Source organism: Lepidochelys kempii, chromosome 10, assembly GCF_965140285.1.
Source record: "Lepidochelys kempii isolate rLepKem1 chromosome 10, rLepKem1.hap1, whole genome shotgun sequence".
Classification (NCBI taxonomy): domain Eukaryota; kingdom Metazoa; phylum Chordata; order Testudines; family Cheloniidae; genus Lepidochelys; species Lepidochelys kempii.
The window spans coordinates 46,480,037-46,499,467 of NC_136389.1; the positions used below are offsets into that span (position 1 = coordinate 46,480,037).

General features: G+C 51.3%; 1 protein-coding gene across 1 annotated transcript in view; it reads left to right on the top strand.

Moving 5' to 3' along the window:
* ALPK3 (alpha kinase 3) overlaps positions 1 to 19,431 on the top strand; it is an 88,696-nt gene that overhangs the window by 35,276 nt on the left and 33,989 nt on the right. The window contains exon 3 of the mRNA XM_073363255.2: positions 11,196 to 11,313. Within this exon, the coding sequence (XP_073219356.2) occupies positions 11,196 to 11,313 (118 nt within the window). The remainder of the gene's footprint in view (positions 1 to 11,195; positions 11,314 to 19,431) is intronic.

The following is a 19,431-nucleotide window of genomic DNA, read 5'->3' on the forward strand; positions in this document are numbered from 1 at the left end:
GCCCCCCAGCACTTGCTGGCTGCGCAGTTGGGAGCCAGGGGAGCGGAGCAGGCTGGGACCGGGTCGCTCTATTTACCGGTGGGTGCAGGCCCGGCCGGCTGCCCGGCCGCTTCTGGAGTCCTTTGGGGAGCGGGGGCGGGGCAGGGGTGGGGCTGGGGCAGAGTGGGGGCGGGGCTGGGGCGGAGCAGGGGCAGGGACCTGGGGAAGAGCTGGAGCAGGGGCTAGAGCAGCATGCAGCTGCTCAGGGCACCAGGAAATTTGGTACCCCAAATTTCCTGGTGCCCTACACACCTGCGTACTTTGTGTATGGGTAAGGACGGCCCTGGCATTGTGGGTAAGTGACCTATGAAAGAAGTTTTTAAAAACTTGTTTGTGACTCTTCTTGCTACTTTTGGTTGCTAATGAAAGAAACTGGCAATATATTCCTGCTTCTCTGCCTGTCATGCATGGTTGGGCTGACACCGGTGTTGGGGGTTTCAGATATGGAATAGGAGCTCTTTCATTGAAGGGGTGGGGATGTTGGCCCTTTACCAAGGAGATCTTTTCTTCAAAGTCTGTATTAGCACCTAGTTAGCTGCAATATCTAACAAAAAAAAGCCTTTCCAGCACTCTCCCTCTCTGTTCTCACAACACACTAGTTCCCCAGGCACCTGTTTCCCCTGGAACGTCACTGGATCTGATTTTTTCAAATGTACAACTCCAAGCAGCCACACACCCATTTTGACAAAAATCTCTTTGGTTTCATTTCTCCATTATCTAGTCAATTGAAGAGGGAATGGGCATTCCTCCTCCCAGCCTTTTGCTGTGCCTGTATCCCCTTTATTGGTCTAGTTAATCCAGCTGGTTTGCACCCAGTGGCAGTTGTTTTTCTTGGCTCAAGTGCTCCAGTTTTCTTGGGATAAGAGCTCTTGGATGTGGACTGTGCTCGCTACCCCTTGGGGTCTTCTCTAATTGAGGGTCACAGATGACCCTTGCTTGAAGCTGTGTGATGCTACAGCAGGGATTCTGCTAATGGCACAGCAGATGGTACACAGCATGTTCTTATAAATACGGTAGGTGCCTCAAGACTCTTGTATAACATGCTGGTGCCTATTGTGCACATGGGAAAATGTCTAGTGAATAGCTAGTCTTTTAATGAAAGTGGAAGAGCCAGTAGCAAGCCAGTGCTCCATCGACCACTCCTGAGGAGGCTTTGTGCTAGGGGCTGTGATCAGGGTTCCAGACAGTGTATGCTGGAATTGATTGATAAGGCCAGGCTTTAGGAGTAAGGGCTAGGCCTGGCTCAGAACTGTCACTTGCCATCATCCATGTCTCCAAATGTTGCCCATTTCTGGGGAGGAATGCATGGGTCACTTCCTCCCTGCTGCTCCCCAACTCCCCTGTCAGCTGGGCTCCACCCTCCCTGCTGCATTATTCCCCAGTCAGCTGAACAAATCAAAGGGGCAGAGAGGGGAATGATTTGCCTGAGAGTTGGCTGGTGGGAGACTTGTGTGTGTAAGTTTGGGAAGGCAGTGGGGTAAGTGGGATGGATGAGTGGATAGTGCCAGTTATGTTGCATGATCGCAGCAGGCAGAATGGGATTTATTTGATGGGTCCTCGTCCTTCCTAGTGCCACTATTGGCTGATTTCCTGGGCTGGGCTGCTGCAGTTAAGGTGATGGGAAGAAATGTGCAGGGGCTAGTGTGATCGGTTCCCCCTAGTGAGCCACCTGAAATTGGGATACCACAGAGCCCTCCTCTCCCACCAGTCTGGGCTCCTATTTATACTGTTCTGCTGTGACAAGCTGCCAAGCTCTCTCCAGGTTCCAGCCTGCACTTTCACCAGCATGTATACAGGTAGGGACATGCCCAACTGCAGTTACATGCAGATGCTGTGACCAGCTACTGCCTGGGAATGCTCCAGCTGGGATACTTCCCAGCTACTCAGGCACGCACCTCCTCTGGAGTGTAAACCCCAAATTATACCATCTTGCACTGCACAGGGAACTGTACAGCATAAGCTCATGAAATTTCTCCACTCCCTCAATGTGAGGAATATACAACAGATTTCTGCCCCAAGTTATGACTCCCACACACTGGCTGTAGATAAGGCAAAAACAAGTTTATTAACTACAAAAGATAGATTTTAAGTGATTATAAGGGATAGCAAACAGATCAAAGCAGATTACATAACAAATAAACAAAACATGCAAACTAAGTTTAATATACTAAAGAGATAGGGTGAGGATCTGCTATTCATATCCAAAGTGAGTATACAGGCTGCAGATTCTTAAGGGGCAAGCTACACTAATTTACAGCTTGGAATCCCCAGGTGGTTCAGTCACAGGCTCAAAATGCCTTTAGGCTGGGTCCAGCACTCTTCTCTCCCCCCCCCCCCCGGTTCAATTTCTCTGTTTAGGTGTTTCCAAGAGTTTCTTTGGGTGGGGAGTCAGTGAAGAGCCATGATGATGTCACTCCCCTGCCTTATATAGCTTTTGCATAGGGTGGGAACCGTTTGTTTTAAGGCTTGTCAGTGGAAGAATACTGACATCCCAAGATGGAGTCCAGCACTACGTGACCTGGTCACATGTCCCTGTAGTGTCTCAGCAGCCATTACTCAGAGGCTGATTGTAGAGTTCTCAGGAAGGCTCCCCAGGTGTGAGATAAGCTTCTCCTAAGGCCTATTGTTCTCTCTTGTGGCTCATCAACTTGAATAGGCCCTTCCTAGCCAAACATCTAGACTTTTGCCTAGTGGGTGTTGCCCAGGAATGGCTATGTGTGAAATAGATATAGTCAATATTCATAACTTTTGATACATGCATACAAGTAGGATAATCATATCCAGCAAATCATAACCTTTCCAATGACATCTCACATGACTTATCTTGCATAAAATACATCATAACTATGTCATAATCATATCCTAATAATATCACTGTGAAGAATATGGGGTGCAGTGCCAGAGGCAGGATCTGGCTTTGGAAGCCCAGAAAGGAGCAGACCCCACTCAATAGCTTTTCCCACTAGTTCCATGTGCAGCTGGTACTCTTATTCAATACAATCTCTTGAGAGCCAGTCCCTTCTCTCTCCTGGGATTTGCTGATGAGCCCTGTATGTCTGTGCTTTCTGCCCCAGAGAGCAGGATTTCTCCTCCGAGTTACAGAAGATTAAGCCCAGATGTGTGGGATGAAGTGCTGTACTGTGCATGTGTAGAACCCCACTAGTAGCCCCAGGGCCACTATGGGGATACTCCATACCAATGAGGGCAGCAGTATCCAACCCAAGCATGCATTTGTCTGTGGTTGCCCACTGAGTGCAGACAAATCCTGCTGAGGAAGATGATCCTTTGTGCATAGTAGTGCTTCCAGGGGAGGCTCCATCCCCACGGCTTTTGCTCTCCTTGAGGAGACAATAGGAAGCTGTAGAGGACGAGCCCCTGTCCATGGAATGTAATGTGCCACACTAAAAGGGGGGGCACTGGCTGGCTGATGTACAAGATCACCTGCCAGCAAACCCTGTTTCTGTGCTGTCTGCATAGGTGGCAAGTCACAAAAGATCAAATGTACAAATTATGGCCACAATTACCAGCAGACTGTCTGTGCTGTGGTACGTGGCTAACCCCAGGGGCTGTGTCTTTAGGGCATTATCATACAAAGTCAGCTGGTTGGGTTGGTTCCTTCTGAAATCTGCTCATCAGCCCCAGACACCAAGCTACTGCAGAAGAGAGGGGTTGGGGCTGCAGGGGCAAGTAGACTGTGAAGGACATGTCCTTGTTACTCTCCCAGACCAGGGATGGTTTTTTAAAACTGGAATTGTATTTAAAAAAACCACCATAGCTGGCACAAGCCCTGTTGCTGCTCAGTCCTTTCAAAGCACATGCAACTGTGCTGCGGCCCCTTTGGCCCTCTCAGCCGTCCTTCAAGCCTTAAAGGGACAGGGCACAAGTCAATCTAGCCCGTTCTCTGATGTGTGCTACACCCCTAGCCTCCAGGGTGTTCATCAGAATTATTCCTCCTGCCTTCAGGGAGGCAGCCTGCAGCTAGAGCTGCCAACCCTGCGGCTTGGCCTACCCCTAGGTGTGGGGGATGAGGGGATGCTGAGGGAGGGGGGAAGGAGCTAGTTGTTGGAAGTTTGTATTCAGTAATCCCTCCTTCCCTCTACCTCGCTGCTGGGAGCATAGATTCATAGACGATTAGGGTTGGAAGAGACCTCAGGAAGTCATCTAGTCCAACCCCTGCTCAAAGCAGGATCAACCCCAACTAAATCATCCCAGCCAGGGGGCTTTGTCAAGCTGGGCCTTAAAAACCTCTAAGGCTGGAGATTCCATCACTTCCTTAGGTAACCCATTCCAGTGCTTCACCACCCTCCTAGTGAAATAGGAGGAGGGGGAGGTGCAGTGGGAGCTCCCGTTACAGCTGCTTGCTTCCTTCTCAGAGCTTCCCAAAGTGTCCAGGGCCCTGCAGCAGGAAGGAGGTGGGGGGGGGGAGGTTGGTGTTCCTAACTTACAAACCAAGCAGGAAAGCAGCCTGAGGGATGGCTGCTCTCTTTAAACTCCGACTCCATCTGTACTGATGAGAGGGGGCAGGCCTGCCCAGGATGCAGCATTTGTGGTCTTTGGTCCCCTGAGACTATTTTCAACTTTAGCCAGCGGCTTGTGCTGTGGGTTGTAGCCAACCCCATGGGAATCAATCCCTTGGTGCCTGGATTGCCAGCTGGCTGAGGGGCCATAGCCGCAGCGGAAATGGAGAAGTTGGGGAAAGGGAGCCTGCAAGGGACAGTGACTGGGGCTGGTCCAGATTGAGGGTCTGCTGCCATGCACCCTTCCTATGGCACACAGCTGAACTAAAGTCAGTGGGGCTCTTCAGGGTGGGCAGGGTTTGCCGGTAATTGAGGAAGGGGCACATTGGAGGGGTTGCTCCAAACCCTAGGGAGGAGAGAGAAATGCAAAGGGAGCCAGAGAAACCAAAGATGGGAGCTGTAGAGAGCAAATCCTTGTACAGGGTATATTGCAGGGCTGCTACTAGAAGGTCAGGCTTTTGTAGCAGATGTGGACTGGCCACCAAGCTTCCTTCCCAGAGACACATTGGGTGTGTTCACTGTAAGATCCTTCTAATGCATGGCCAGGAATGGCTCTGTTGTGAGCTGAAGGTGTATTACACATGGCACAGCCTAGTGACTTAACTGTAATAAATGCTGCTCATGTATCTGGGAGGAATTGATCCCAGCCTGTGGGGGTGGGGAAATGGGGGAAGCAGGAACCACCAAACTAGGCCTGAGAGTGCCCAGGGAAGGAGGCATAAGGCTGCAAGGGGACTGAGGGTAGGTACATCCAATGGGCTGGAAGGGATTGGTCCTCCAGCCCCACTTGGTCCGTCTCAGCTGCAGGGTGAGGACTGCAGGTACCAAACGATCTGTGTCTAGTTTGCTAAGGGAGTGGGGGAAAGACACAGTTGCCCACAGTGTGGGAAAGTTCAAGGCCAGAAAGGGCTTGTTTAGGGCTTGCTTATTTTGTGGCAGCTCACTAATTTCAGTGAAGGATTGTTTAGGCTTAACACCAGGAAACGTCTCCCAGCAGGAGCACTATGAAGCTATAAAAGTACATGGCTCTTCATAGCTAAGTGCTAACTAGCATGGACAAGGAAAAAGGCTATGAATATCTGAAACAAGTGCCACATGGGGGCTTCACTGGAAATGATGGGATGACATTCAGAGAATTGGAGCTGAATATCTGGACGAGCTTCCTGCCAGCGAGCTCTATGGCTAAATGGAGGTGTCTCCGAAGGGTGGGGTGAAGGGCTGGTGCTTGGGAATGTTAAAAAGGGTCTAGACAAAGCACTGGGCTGCTGGAAGAAGTGGTCTGTGCTGGCCTCAGGGAGGAGACTGGGCCATCTCCTAGGCCAGAAGCACAAATGGGCCCACACCGAACACTGGACGAGGAGTGCCCAGAGTTGCCTCCTCTGGCTGGAGACCCCTCAACATGTTCTCCAGCCTCCTGACTGTTCTTGGGCAGCTGCCAGAAATTTGTGGGTTATCCCTCTTCTCCCTGCTGTGGGAGGCCACTGTCTCCCCTGGCTAGTGGGTGGGCGGCAACTGTCAGGTGAGAGACTCCCTTTTTCTCTCCTTTGGCTGCTCCAGGTACTGCAGGGTTGCCGAGGGAAAGAAAGTGGTTGGTTGGGCTGGAAGCTCTGACTGAGCAGTGGTGGCAGGTTTAGTGAGTTACAAATTCCCTCCCTGCCCCCTTAGTGGAGTTGTGGGAGTGGGGGGAGATGAAGCTTCATGTCTTGCCTTCCAAATGTGGATGTGTGGAACTGAGACCCCAGATCCATCCCTATGGCCAGGCCCCCTGGAATGGGGATGTTACAGGGGGGATTCATGGAATGGGGGTGGTCGGGGGGGGGGGAGGGCAGTGATTTGAAGAAAGACAGGGCACGTAGTGAGTGTTGGGACAGAAGCTGTTTCTACTGTAAGAGCTGCTGCAAACGAGGGGAGGCAAAGGGAATGGCGGGGGCTTTGTAGGCGGTTTCACCCTTGAACTTTCCCCAGAAGATGAGGAGCCAGCGCAGAGACCCAGGATGAGGGGAAATGTGCAGATGAATGGGGCCTTGGCAGCAGGGTGGAGGGTGCATTGAATAGCCAAGGGACGCAGGCAGAGGACAAGGAGGTTGTTCTGCCGGCTGAGAAGGGGATGCAGTGGCAGGAGGGCAGGAGAGAGACGGACAGGTTCTGGTGCTGATGTAGAGAAATGAGGGTGGGGATTTAATGAGCCTGTGAGTGATGGGGAAGGGAAGAGGTGTCCAAGATAGCCCCAGTATCAAAGCTCAGGGCCTTGGGGTTGTCATCATTGGCTGGGCTGGAAGGCCGAGGGTGAAGGAGGAAAGGCTCCCATCAAACATATTGGGCCAAATTCTCTGTGGCATCACTGTCCCAAGCCTGCATTGCACCAGGGTACGTACCAGCTTGGCAGACTTGGGGCTGGTACAATGCCCAGGAGGGATGAGTGGAGTAATGGCCCTCGGAAGTGCAGGGCACCGTATCCCTTAGGGACACTTAACACTGCCTAGAGATGATATTGGCCACCCCCGCCCCTCCCCTCTCTGCCCTGGCCCCACCTCCCATCTCTCACACACTTGCTGACATCTCTGTTTGGATGCTTCCTGGTCAGATGTAGTCAATGGGCCTGGCTCTAGTGGAGCCAATCAAGATGTGACAAGGATCTGGCCTGCTCCAGAATGGAATGTCTCCTCTTTTCACATCCATCGCCCCTGTCGGCTCCGCCCTTTTCCGCTTCCAGGCCTGCACTCCTTGGCTTTTCTCTCTCCTCCTCCTCCAGCTCCAACCCTTCTTGCTGGGTCTCCCACTTCTGTGTAATCTGTCCTTCATCCACTCTTCCTCCCTGTGCCCGTGGTAAATCCCTGCTCTGCTCCAGCTCTGCCCTTAACCTCATCCCGTTCTCCCTCTCTGCCTACTGCTCACTCACTGGCTCTCTGTGCTCTCTCCCCTCCCCTCCCGAACAGCTACTCTTTTAGGGTCAACTTCCCACATGCAGCTTTACACCTCGTTCCACGCTGCCCCGTAACCCAGAGCTGCGTCTCCATCCTCCTCCATCCCTCCCCGCCTTCAAAGTAATCCCTCCTCACATCTCTTCCTGCACCCTTCCTCTGCTCTGCTCTTGGTCTGTGCCTGTCTGATTAGAAGGAGCTTTCCTGACCGGGGAGCCAGTCTTGCCCATGTTTGCAAAGCACTTTATAAACTCATAGCTCCGTAACAATAAATATTGAGTTAGCAAGGCAGTGGGTCTCTGCCCAAGCAGGGGAGACATCAGAAGAAACGGGCTCTCATCCTGGCTCTGGGACTTCCTTGGCTAAATCACTGCTGTGCTCAGTCTCCTCGCCTGTAAAATAGGGCTTATGACATGCTCCTGTGTGAAGTACTTGGGGTCTGTGGGGCCCAGGGAAGAGCCAAGTGCTGTAAATGAATATTGAGGGTTCCTGGCTGCAGTCTGTACTCTTTGATCTCTTGCACGCAAAGCTATGAAGAGACATGGCGTGAATGTCACAGCTCGGACCCAGCCACACAAAGTGATTGTTACCTTGAATTCCACTCCAGGGGTTGTGGAGCCCATAAAGGAGACTCTCTTCTTCTGATCATAGAACACGCTCTGAAAGGCTTTTATGAGCTTCTTGCAATGACTATGGAGGGGGATTGTCTTGTGCATAAGGCTTGGGGCTCTAGACCTGGCTGTGTGACTGTGGGCTGAATCTTGGTGTCTCAATTCCTCTTCCACTCAGTGGGGTTAGTCCTGTCTTCGGGGGGTGACCCAGAGAAGCCACTGATGCTGCTGAGGAGCTCAGATACTGCAGTCCTGGGGTGACACACCACAGATACGTAGTTATAACTTAGTTTCTTGGAACTGCTTTTGCAATAGCTGGCTGTGTGTTCGGCCCCATATGTCTGGCCATGAGCTATTGCCATTCCCACATGAAGCTAGGCCATGCCTTGGCTGGCGCCGCTGCTCGAGCAGACACCCACTCTCCTTTACACTTGCAAAGAGAGAAGAGCTGTTTTCCCCTCTTTTGCCTCTCCGCCCCCCCCCCCCCGCCCCCAGTTCAGATATTAGCAGTGCTGTCCCTTATCGGCTCCTTCCCTGCACGCCTGCAAAGGCAGGGAAGTTTGTCACATCCCAGTAGGTGGGCACCTCTAGGACACTTGCTCTATGGGAGGGTGCCAGACATGTCCCTCCCCTCCAGCAGTTCCCTTTGCAACTTACCAGCCAATGACAGGTTTCAGAGTAGCAGCCGTGTTAGTCTGTATCCGCAAAAAGAAAAGGAGTACTTGTGGCACCTTGGAGACTGACAAATTTATTTGAGCATAAGCTCACGAAAGTTTATGCTCAAATAAATTCATTAGTCTCTAAGGTGCCACAAGTACTCCTTTTTACCAGCCCTTGTGGCTTGATCAGAAGGTCTGGCGTGGGCAGAGCTGAGCTGGGAGCCTGTGTCTCATTGTGCATGGGCACTTGAGCCCCACACCCTCTCCCTTTGCTGTTGCTGCTGCAGCAGGCCAAGGTCTGGCTTGCAGGGGCTCTTCTGCAGCTTCCCCTTTTGTCTCTGCTGAGCCCTGTAGTAGTGGGTCTCTTCTTTTCACCTGTCCCTGCTGCCACTGGACCCCTCAGCATCCAGCTCAGGGAAGCAGCTCCTTCCCCACCTCACTCCAGTGCCTGCTGCCTCCAGGGAAGGGGACCCAGAGGAAGAGTCCCCCAGGCAGTGGGGGGAGGGGGGGAGGCAGAGATGGAGAATCCCCAGAAGGCGGTGGAGAGAATCCCTCAGAGGCACAGGGTCAAGGGAGAACAGAGCGGGAGGGGTCCCCCAAAAGGGGAGCAAGGTGGATGGTGACAGCATGTCTCCCGTGAGGTGGTAGGCAGGGAGGGGCCACCACTGCCTTTGTTGATCTTTTAAAGTCTTTTGTTGCCTTCTTTTCAGTGTTTGACTTCACTGGAGAAACCCAGTCTGCAGTGCGACACTCCCAAGAATTAGCCTATTGCTCCCGTCCCCCAGATTCTAACTAAAGGGTACTGCAGCCTCCTCAACAGAATAACCCTGCTGTAGCTCAAACACAAGGCAGGGCTCACAGAGGGAGGTTCCCTGTGGTCTGTATGATGCAGGAGGTCATGCTGGATGATAATCCTGGTCATTTCTGGCTTTGAGTTGCCCTGAGAAGCCTGGAAAAGGCCACACCTTTGTGTGAAGGATGGTGTGAAGGATGTCTCCACATGGCCTTTGGAGGGAGTGCTTCTTGGGCTATGAAGGGGAGGGAAGCCCCTGTCCTCCAGCATGCAGCGGGACTGGGGCAGGTTGGGATAATACGGAGGAAGAGCAAGTGAACAGTGCACGGTTGTCTAGCCACCTTGCCTCTACAGAAATGCAGCCTGTAAAACCGATCAGAATGTTTGCAGGAAATGAGTCTTAGATTAATAGCTTGGGATTTAGAGCTGTAATTATCACTGTCCGATGCAAACCTCCTTAAAGCTGGGAGGTGACTTGGTTATTGCAGCTTGCTCAGTGTGAGTCTCTGCCTGTCTGCACATGGAGTCCTGAACACAACCTCCAGAAACAGATGACTGAATTAACCAAGGGTTGCTTGCCAGAGCGGTTTTCCCTTGGGGAGGAGGCTAATCACAACCAGAGTTAGAGCTGCTTTGATTGGAGGAAAGAGCATATCCAAAAACACCATAGGGAGCTGATAAGGAAACCCTACACATTGTAACAAGCACCCACATGTAATTCAGCCACATACTGCACAGAAGAGGAGAAGTTTTAAAGGAATAACACGTGGAGTGGGACATGCTTCCCAATACGCCCTAAGATAAATGACCTATCTAGCATTCTGCAAAACTAACTGAAGCATGATCATTATTCTTGTTTCTGCAGCAGAGATGGATAATCCTAAATCTACCTCCCTCTGCACAGGAACTCCCAGTAGAGAGATCTCTGCATTAAAGCAGCTCTCCTGAATTTGCCCTGCACCCCTTGTCTGGACAGGAAGCTGCTTTGTAGAGCAGGTAGCTAACTCGGCTTTGCTTGGGGCAGACCCACTGACTGCTGATCTCTTTTGCCACAGCTGATCCGGGTAGGAATGTATCTGTTTCCCTGGCTCAGAGACCAGCCAGTCACATATGTCATGATGTCATTCTACTGAAAAGGCAGGAAACATCTGTTATCAAATAGCATTTGTAGGACACAAACCAACTGTGATGCAATCAGGGTTGTTTCTGTTCAATGGAAACTTTGGGCTCAGTTTACAGAATTTGATGCGTTGTGAAGAGCTGGTAGCTACATGGAGAACCAAGTGTCTGTTTTTTAACCTTAGGCTTAATCCAGTCCAGACATGCCTGCTTTGTCTAAAAGTGTCAATGTTCTCACCTCCTGGCTGTAGCCAATGTGACTGAATGTGGTCTAATGGTCCACTCTCCCTGCTTAGGAATGAAGGGCTCCAATTTTTGCTCACAAATAGTTGGATTCTTAATAGTGTAAATTACAAGATTACAAACTGCGGTACTCTCTCGCTGTGCAACCTGCTGATTGGGATGAGCTTGGGGAAGAGACCCTGGCTGAGGTTTAATTTACTATTGATTCTTTATATCTCTGAGAACAAGATCTGCAGCCCTCCTTTCACGTTCATTGTAATGTCCCATATGCTGATATGCAATTTCCTGTCCAGGGTACCCCCTGCCAGAAGTGACCTGGTATAAGGATGATGAGGAGATGGACCGATACTGCGGCTTACCGAAGTATGAGATTTTCCAGCATGGAAACTGCCACACCCTGCAGTTATACAAGTAAGAAAGAAAGCCAGAGAACATTTGAGTTTGCTGGAGGAATCCTCTCCATATAACTTGTTTTAACAGAGAGAATACAGATTATTCAGCACAGCCTGAGCTATCTGCTTCTAAATGTGTGAATGCCAGTTTGAGAGAGACACTTCTCAGTCCTGCCTTCCCCTCACCCCCACCATCCATTCATAATCCTGAGCTTTGAATACCTAATATGGTAGCCATCATCAGCTGTTCAGTTTGCAGCACTCACCAACTTTCCATCACCTTGTCCCTAACGCCACCCCATTCTGGTTGTTGTCACCCCCTTTATTATTCTGACCCCCACCCTGGCAGCCCAAGGCCTCAGACAGAGCCCCCACTACTGCTACCATTCTCTGGTGTAATGCAGAAAGCAGCAGGTGGGAGAAAGGTTGGGGGTATTAATATCTTCTAAGTATATTAACTCTGGTAGCAGCATGTGTCTCAGTCTGCATGGGAGGAGGAGACCCTACAGAATGATGGGAGCTGTGAGATGAAAAGGCAGAGGAGCTGATGGTGAACAATAGTGGTGAACGCAGCAGACAGATAAGATAGGATGAGGCTGGAACTTCCTTTTAGGAATAGCTAATAGTCCCAGAGTAGCTTTCGGCAACCTTGGTGAAGCCACAGTCAATGGAGTGGTGAGGACAGACTCCAGATTGGAAGGGGTCAGGAGGAGAGCTGGGTCAGAGGAAGTTGAGGCAGTTAGAATAAACAGCAGGGTTTTCCCAAGCTCTGCCCACAAACCAAGCTCTACCAGTATATGATGCTGCTCACAATAGACCCTACAGATGGTCAAATCATGGTCACGTGGGCTCTGCTATTCCCATGGCCAGGGCTGAATTACGGTATTGGCATGTGCTAAGCCCCATCTCCCAGTCACATGGTGATCTGAAAACTATTTTTAGTCCACACAGCAGGTTAGTAGGAGGAAAGTGCTGGTATTCTCCCAGGTGCCACCCATTTATGACACCAAAATGAAATTACTCTCTGAACAGATTGTGCAGCTCTTCATAATACGGTTGCCCTTCTCTTTTCTGGCATACTGTGATCAGCAATGAAAGAACTCTCAATGTTGACATTCTAATTACTGTAATTGGGCACTAGAGTCAATACCTTACTGAGATGCATGGGGCAGATCACACCTCTTAGAGCCATTGTTTCAGGCTCTCTGCATACTCAGGCAGCTATTGCTGCATTGGTTGTGCTCACGTCACATTTTCAAGGTTTTCTTCACAACCTAACTGTGAGAAACTAACCCACTTTTAAAATGAAAGCTGAGATTCTGGCTAACAGCTTCAGTGTTCTGATTCAGTATATCCCAGCCCAATTCGAGTCCTGGGTTTTGGAGACCAGAGAGAATAAGGGAGATAGGACAGTGTTTAAGGGTGGCACATAGCCACTGACACCAGCATGTGTTCTCCCTAAATTCATAGCTCATGTTGTGAAGTTTACAGGTGGAGAGTCAGCTCTGCTACACTGACTTCCCACCATAGGCGCTGACTTCTGCTTGTGCCAGTGGGTGCTCGACCCCCTCACTGTCCCTATCCCCGCCCTGCCCGCCTACCCCTGCCCCATCCCCATTCCAACCCCTTCCCCAAAGTCCTTGCCCCAACTCCACCCCCTCCCTGCCCCTATTCCAACTCCTTCCCTAAATCCCTTCCCCGACCCTGCCACGTTCCCGCTCCTCCCCCCTCCCTCCCAGAGCTTGCTATGCCTCCGCCAAACAGCTGTTTGGAGGCAGCAAGCGCAGGGAGGTAGGTGGAGAAGCGGGGATGCGGTACACTCAGGAGAGGAGGTGGCGGCGGAGGTGAGGTGGGGCAGGGAGGGGAGCTTGGCTGCTGGTGGGTGCAGAGCACCCACTAATTTTTCCCTATGGGTGCTCCAAAGCACCCACAGAGTTGGCGCCTACGCTTCCCACTGACTCTGGGTTTATACCAGTGTAACAGTAAACACGTGAACTTCTTCCCTGAGTAGATGCAGCTGTATATTCAAACTTGGGTGTGTGCGCACCCAGCACCCTGGAGCCAGAGAATTTTGGCTTAAGTACCCACAGAGGGGTGGCAGTTGTCTCATGGCCATAGCTCCTCCCTGGGCTATATGAGGCAGCTCTGCTCGGATCCCCTTCAGTTCCTTCTTACCGCCTGGGACTCGAGTTAGACTCTGTGTGGTTTTTACCTCACAATCCTCTATTTAGTGACTTTTCTAGTTTTTATAGTTAGTTAGTGTTAGTTAGCTGTAGTTTGTGTTTCCCTGGTGATATCCTCCCTAGGCTTCAAACATTGTCCGTCTTGTGGCAGAGTGATCCCCAGCAACCATCACCACACGCCGTGTTTGCTGTATTAAGGCAAGGCCCATATCAAGGAGCAAGGTTTGATTTGCAGATTATTCTCCAAATGGACTCAAGTGGCGAGGGATCTTCGTCTGAAGCGGCACCTGCTCGAACGGGCCATGAGTGCTGGTTTGGCACCTAGGCTCTCATCAGATCGGAGGTCACCCTCCCCCCTGCTCTTCAAGGACCCCTCTCACGAGATACTGCTCCTTGATCAAGTCCATTTTCTGCTGGCTTTAGGAGCGGTGGAGGAGGTTCTGCCAGAACATCAGGGTCATAGTTTCTACTTCTGGTACTTTCTGGTGCCCAAATCCAAGGAAGGGGTAAGCCCATTCTCAGTCTTTGTGGCCTTAACAAATCTATGAGATACATGAGGTTCTGAATGGTCACTTTTGAGACAACGCGGAGAGAATAGTCGACAAACGACTGGCTTGCTGCTCTGGACCTTTAGCATATCTATTGTCATGTGGCGATTTTGCTGGGTCACAGAAAGTTCCTTCGGTTTGTCCTGGCAGAGCATCATTTTCAGTACACGGTGCTTCTATTCGGCCTCTCTTCTGCCCCCTGGGTTTTTTCCAAATGCAAGGTCGTCATGATGGCTTATCTTAGAAAGAAAGGAATCCACATCTTCCCGTATTTGGAGAACTGGTTACTGTGGGATAGGTCCAGAGAGGAAATTCTTGCTCATATCGACACTACATTGTGCTTGCTCGACCGTCTGAGTCTTGGCCTAAATACTGAGAAGTCAGCTTTGGCTCCCACTCAGAAAATCGAGTTAATTGGGGTCCTAACCGATTCTGTGAGTTTGAGAGCATTTCTGCTGATTGATTGTTTTCAGGAGGTTTGCCACCTTTGCTTCAGTCTGCAGTCTCAGCCTACCACAACCATTTGTGTATGCCAGAGACTCTTGGATCACATGTCTGCTTTTGTGCAGGTGGTCCAGTTTGTAAGGTTGCACCTTCACCCTCTTCAAATGTTGCTCTGGACAGTTTATTGTCTGACTCTTCACCCCTTGGACAGATTGGTCCATCTTCCTCAACTCATCCTGGTTTCCTGGCAGTGATGGATGCATCCAGATAATCCAGCCCTTGCCAGCCAGGTCTTTTGTCACTGGCACCTCCCTGATGGGTTGGGGAGCACACCTGGGTCCAAGGTCTGTGGTCAGAGTAGGAGTCCTTACTGCATATCAACATGCTGGAGCTTTGGACCATCTACAATGAGTGTCACGCTTTTGTGGACCATATCAGGGAGTGGTTCACTACTTGCCAATAATACCATGATGATGTATTATGTGAACAACCAAGAGGGAGCTTGCTCCGGGATGCTCTACCTAGAGGTGATCAGGTTATGGCCGTTCTGCATCGAGGAGAACATTACTCTGGTAGCCGACCATTTGCCAGGGGTCGAGAATCATCTCATGGACCATCTTAGCAGGAATTTTTTCCTGAGTCACAAATGGTCTCTGAAGACAAACATCCTCCAGGTCATCTTCGCAGCTGGGAGAATCCCAGTGATCGACCCATTTGCTATGAGGGACAACAGGAAATGCAATCTGTTCTGCTCTTGAGGGGGCCTCAGACCGGGCTTCTTGTCTGACACTTTCAGTTGGCAGTCAGCTCTCCTGTACACTTTTCCCCCAGTCATCCCACAGGTCATCCTCAAGTTGAAGACAGATTGGGCCAAGCTCATTCTCGTTGCCCAGGCATCGCTGAGGCCCTGCTGATTCTCCTACCTTCTTGAGTGGTCCATTCAGCCTCCCATACTGCTTCCTCTCCCTCCCTACTCGCTCAGAATCATGATCGCACCTTGCCTTCCTCACTCAGCTCTCTGCATCTCCAGGTGTGGCTGCTGAGTGAGGAGGAAGAGCAATATTTGGAGGCTTCTGTCTGGGACATCTTGGAGTATCTGCTGCACCATCAGTCATCTGGGCTTGCGCTTAGTTCATTGAGGGTTCGCCTGGTGGCGATATCAGTGTTTCATTCCCCCCCCCCCGCATTCAGGGAAGATCAGTCTTCTCCAATGCCATAGTAGCAAGATTCTTAAAAGGTCTTCTTGGTCTCCGTCTTCCAGACTGAGAGCCGGTCTCTTTGTGGGATCTTAACACAGTCCGAGTGGCTTTGATGGGACCTCTGTTCGAGTCCCAGGCATCTTGTCCCTTTCTCCTTTCGATCAGAAGGGCGCAGTCCTGGTAGTGATAACATCTGCTTGGGGAGTTGAGAGTTTCAGGCTCTGATGGCAGAGCCTCCTAAAACACAATTCTCCAAGGACAAAGTGACTTTATGACCACACCCAAAATGTTGCCTAACATGGTTTCTCAATTTCATTTGAACCAGGTGGTATGTTTACTGGTGCCTTTTTTTCCCCTTAAGCCACATTCATCTCTGGAGGAGAAGTGTCTCCATATGTTAGATGTCAGGCAATGTCTGGCGGTTTATCTGGACAAGACTAAACTGTTTTGTGCTTCGCCTCATCTGTTTGTGCCATATGCAGATCATATGAAGGGACAGGACGTCTCTTCGCAGATGATCTCTAAATGGATTACATCCTGTATTAAGCCTGCATATGAAATAGCTTTGGCTACGCTCCCTCAGCAGGTGTGAGCTCATTCTGTGAGCACAAGCAACAGCAATAGTGTTCCTATGTGACGTCCCAGTCCTGGACATGTTGCAGGGTGGCCACGTGGGGGTCCACACATTTACGAACCATTACACCATCACCGCAACTTCCAGGGCAGATGCAAGTTTTCATAGAGTGGTCCTGCAGTTCTTGTGCAGATCGAGTCCCACCTCCAGGGGTGTGGGTGTGTGTGTGGGGGGGTACGGCTTGTGAGCCACCTACATGGAATACATGGCTGCATCTGCTCGAAGACAAAGACATCGGAGTCTCATCTCTGGGCGTTCAGTGAGAAAGAACCAAGTGGCGTCAGAGTGGCACTGCCCCATATAGCCAGGGGAGAGTCTATGGCCATGAGGCGTGAGCACCATCTCCTACAAGTACCGCTAGGCAAAATTCTCTGGCTCCAGCATGCTGGGCGTGCACAGAGCTAAGTAGAAACATGTCTGCGTCACGTCTCGATGAACCACAATCACAGTAAGTAACCGTTTCGTCTCACAGAAGCAAGAAGCCTTATGGATCTCTGTCTGAGAGGAGCCCTAGAGCTGTGATGGCAGAGAGATGGCGTAGTAGCGTCTGTTGTGTTAATCTTGATGGAATATATGGGCCCAGAGAGTCAGAGGTGTTCACACATTCCTTTCACTGTACAACATTAAACAATTAAACAAGGCTCAGGGTTATGGAATACAGAGACCTCCACCTGCTTAGCCTGTTACAAATCTTTTCAATCTGTTATTAAAGAAATGGGGGGGGAAGGGGGGGGGAACAGTGAGATAAATTTGAAAGGTAAAGTATCAAGTAGGGCTTTCATTATAATGATATTCCTTATTCCCTTTAGCTGTAGAGGGGTTTTAGGACACCGATCCCTGTCGATGGTGTTAAAGATGGTAATAACTGCCCTTTGTGTGGGGTGGGGGAAGAGAAGTTGTTTGTTGAAATGGCTGGAGCTGTCGTAGCTGTTGTGGTTGAAGTCTGGTCTTACCTCCTAGAAGACCAATCACTACAAACACACGAAAGAGGAGAGAAAAGAACACAAAAAGAGAGAACGCAGCTTTTGTCTGTAGGGCTGGCTTGTACTTGTAATCTCACTGGTGGAGAAACACCGGCCCAGCACACAGTCTGATCAGCCACTCCGAGACCCGGCAAAATTGTACCAGCATCTGCCTGTTTCGAGCAGGGGTTCACAATCATTTTTTTGAATTCCACTCCCACCTTGGCATTATTTTTTAATTGGGTTTAAGCGGGGGCTGGAGGTTTATTTGTGGATTGGATGGGAGCTGTGAGAGGGACAGGTTTGGGGGCTGTGGGTGATGTTGTGGGGGTGGAGGGACTGGGAGTGCAGGAAGCTGTGTGGTGGTGCTGGTGGCCACAGTTACCTCTGGCTGGCTCCCTCCTCCACAGCTCATTCCCCGTGTCCTCTTCTCTCCTCCCACTGTGCTTGCAGGCACTTGCAAGGGATGGACTCACCACTGCCACAACAAGAATGGGACTGGTTTGCTGGGCTCTGGATGGACTCTGCCCACAGCACTGTACGGGGCTCCTGGGGATGCCCGGCTCTGGGGACTCCCCCTGCTCATCCTGCTGCTGGGCAGCTTAGCACTGCGCTGGCCCGGGCACTGCCGGAGGTGGGCGTCACCTGCCGAGCTGGGCCGTGCATGTGGGCAACGGGGTGGCTTAGATTTGGGGGAGCTGAGCAACCTCCAGCCCTAGCCACCGTTACCTATGCTGCCCCCCATCACAACAGAGGGACAGACGGGCCAACTTTGAGTGGTGTTGTGACCCTGTGGACCTGTGCTCTTAAACAGGCCTGGCTCACCGCACGCATCTAGAAAGTCTGACACCCACACCCCCAAGGTGAAAACTTCTGGTATAGGGCATTGTCTCTCTGCCATAGACTCACAGCAGTGTTAAAACTTGTATAGTCTTGGCTGGCTGAGCTAGACTCTCGTTAGACAGAAGGCAAAAGGACAGGGATAGGAGGGATAAGAAATAAAGTGGGGAAGGAAAAGGAGACCCAAAGGAAGGGGTGTTGGCAGGAACCAGGCAGTGTTCAGGATTTAGCTCAGGGGTGGGCAAATTTTTTGGCCCAAGGGCCACATCTGGGTATGGAAATTGTATGGCAGGCCATGAATGCTCACGAAATTGGGGGTTGGGGTGCAGGAGGAGGTGCAGGCTCTGGGGTGGGGCCAGAAATGAGTTCAGGGTGCAGGAAGGGGCTGGGGCAGGGGGTTGAGGTGCGGGGGGGGAGGGCTCTGGCTGGGGATGCGGGCTCTGGGGTGGAACTGGCGATGAGGGGTTGGGGGTGCAGGAGGGTGCTCCGGGCTGGGACCGAGGGATTCGGAGGGCTGGAGTGGGATCAGGGCTGGGGAAGGGGATTGGGATGCAGGAGGGGGTAGGGGTGCAGGCTTCAGGCGGCGCTTACCTCAAGCAGCTCCCAGAAGCAGTGACATCTCACCCCTCCGGCTCCTATACAGAGGCACAGCCAGGCATCTCTGAGGGCTGCCCTGTCCGCGGGCATTGCCCCTGCAGCTCCCATTCACCACAGTTCCCGGACAATGGGAGCTGTGGGGGCGGCACTTGGGGTAGGAGCAGCGTACGGAGCCTCTTGGCTGCCCCTACACTTAGGAGCCGGAGGGGGGACATGCCCCCAACCCTGCTCCCCAGCTGGAGCGCCGCTGCTCCCCAGCAGCTCGAGGGCCAGATTAAAACATCTGGAGGGTCGGATGCAGCCCCTGGTCCATAGTTTGCCCACCCCTGATTTAGCTGGTCCAGCCGGATCCTTCTGGCCCAGTCTGTTGAAGACATCTGTCATGATCAGGCTGACAAAAGCCCAACAGTGTCATGGTGGATCCCAGGAGATGGTGAGGGTGGCAGCCATGATGGTGAAGCTCACTCCTTTCCTGTTCACCCATCTCTCAGCTGTCCAGCTAATTAACTTTTAAGAACCCCTCCCACAAAGGGAGTGATGGGTAGAATAGCCCATCTCTTCATTATTTTACCCTTCTGTTAAATCCTTATTTCCAATGCACTAAGTTTGACTCATTGATTTCCAGTCCCACCCTCCTCTGGTTTACCAGACATGATTGGAAAAGTCCTTGATACATCAGGAGGCCATTCGGTTGCTATAGGTGACTGGAACCTTTTATGAACTTTTATCC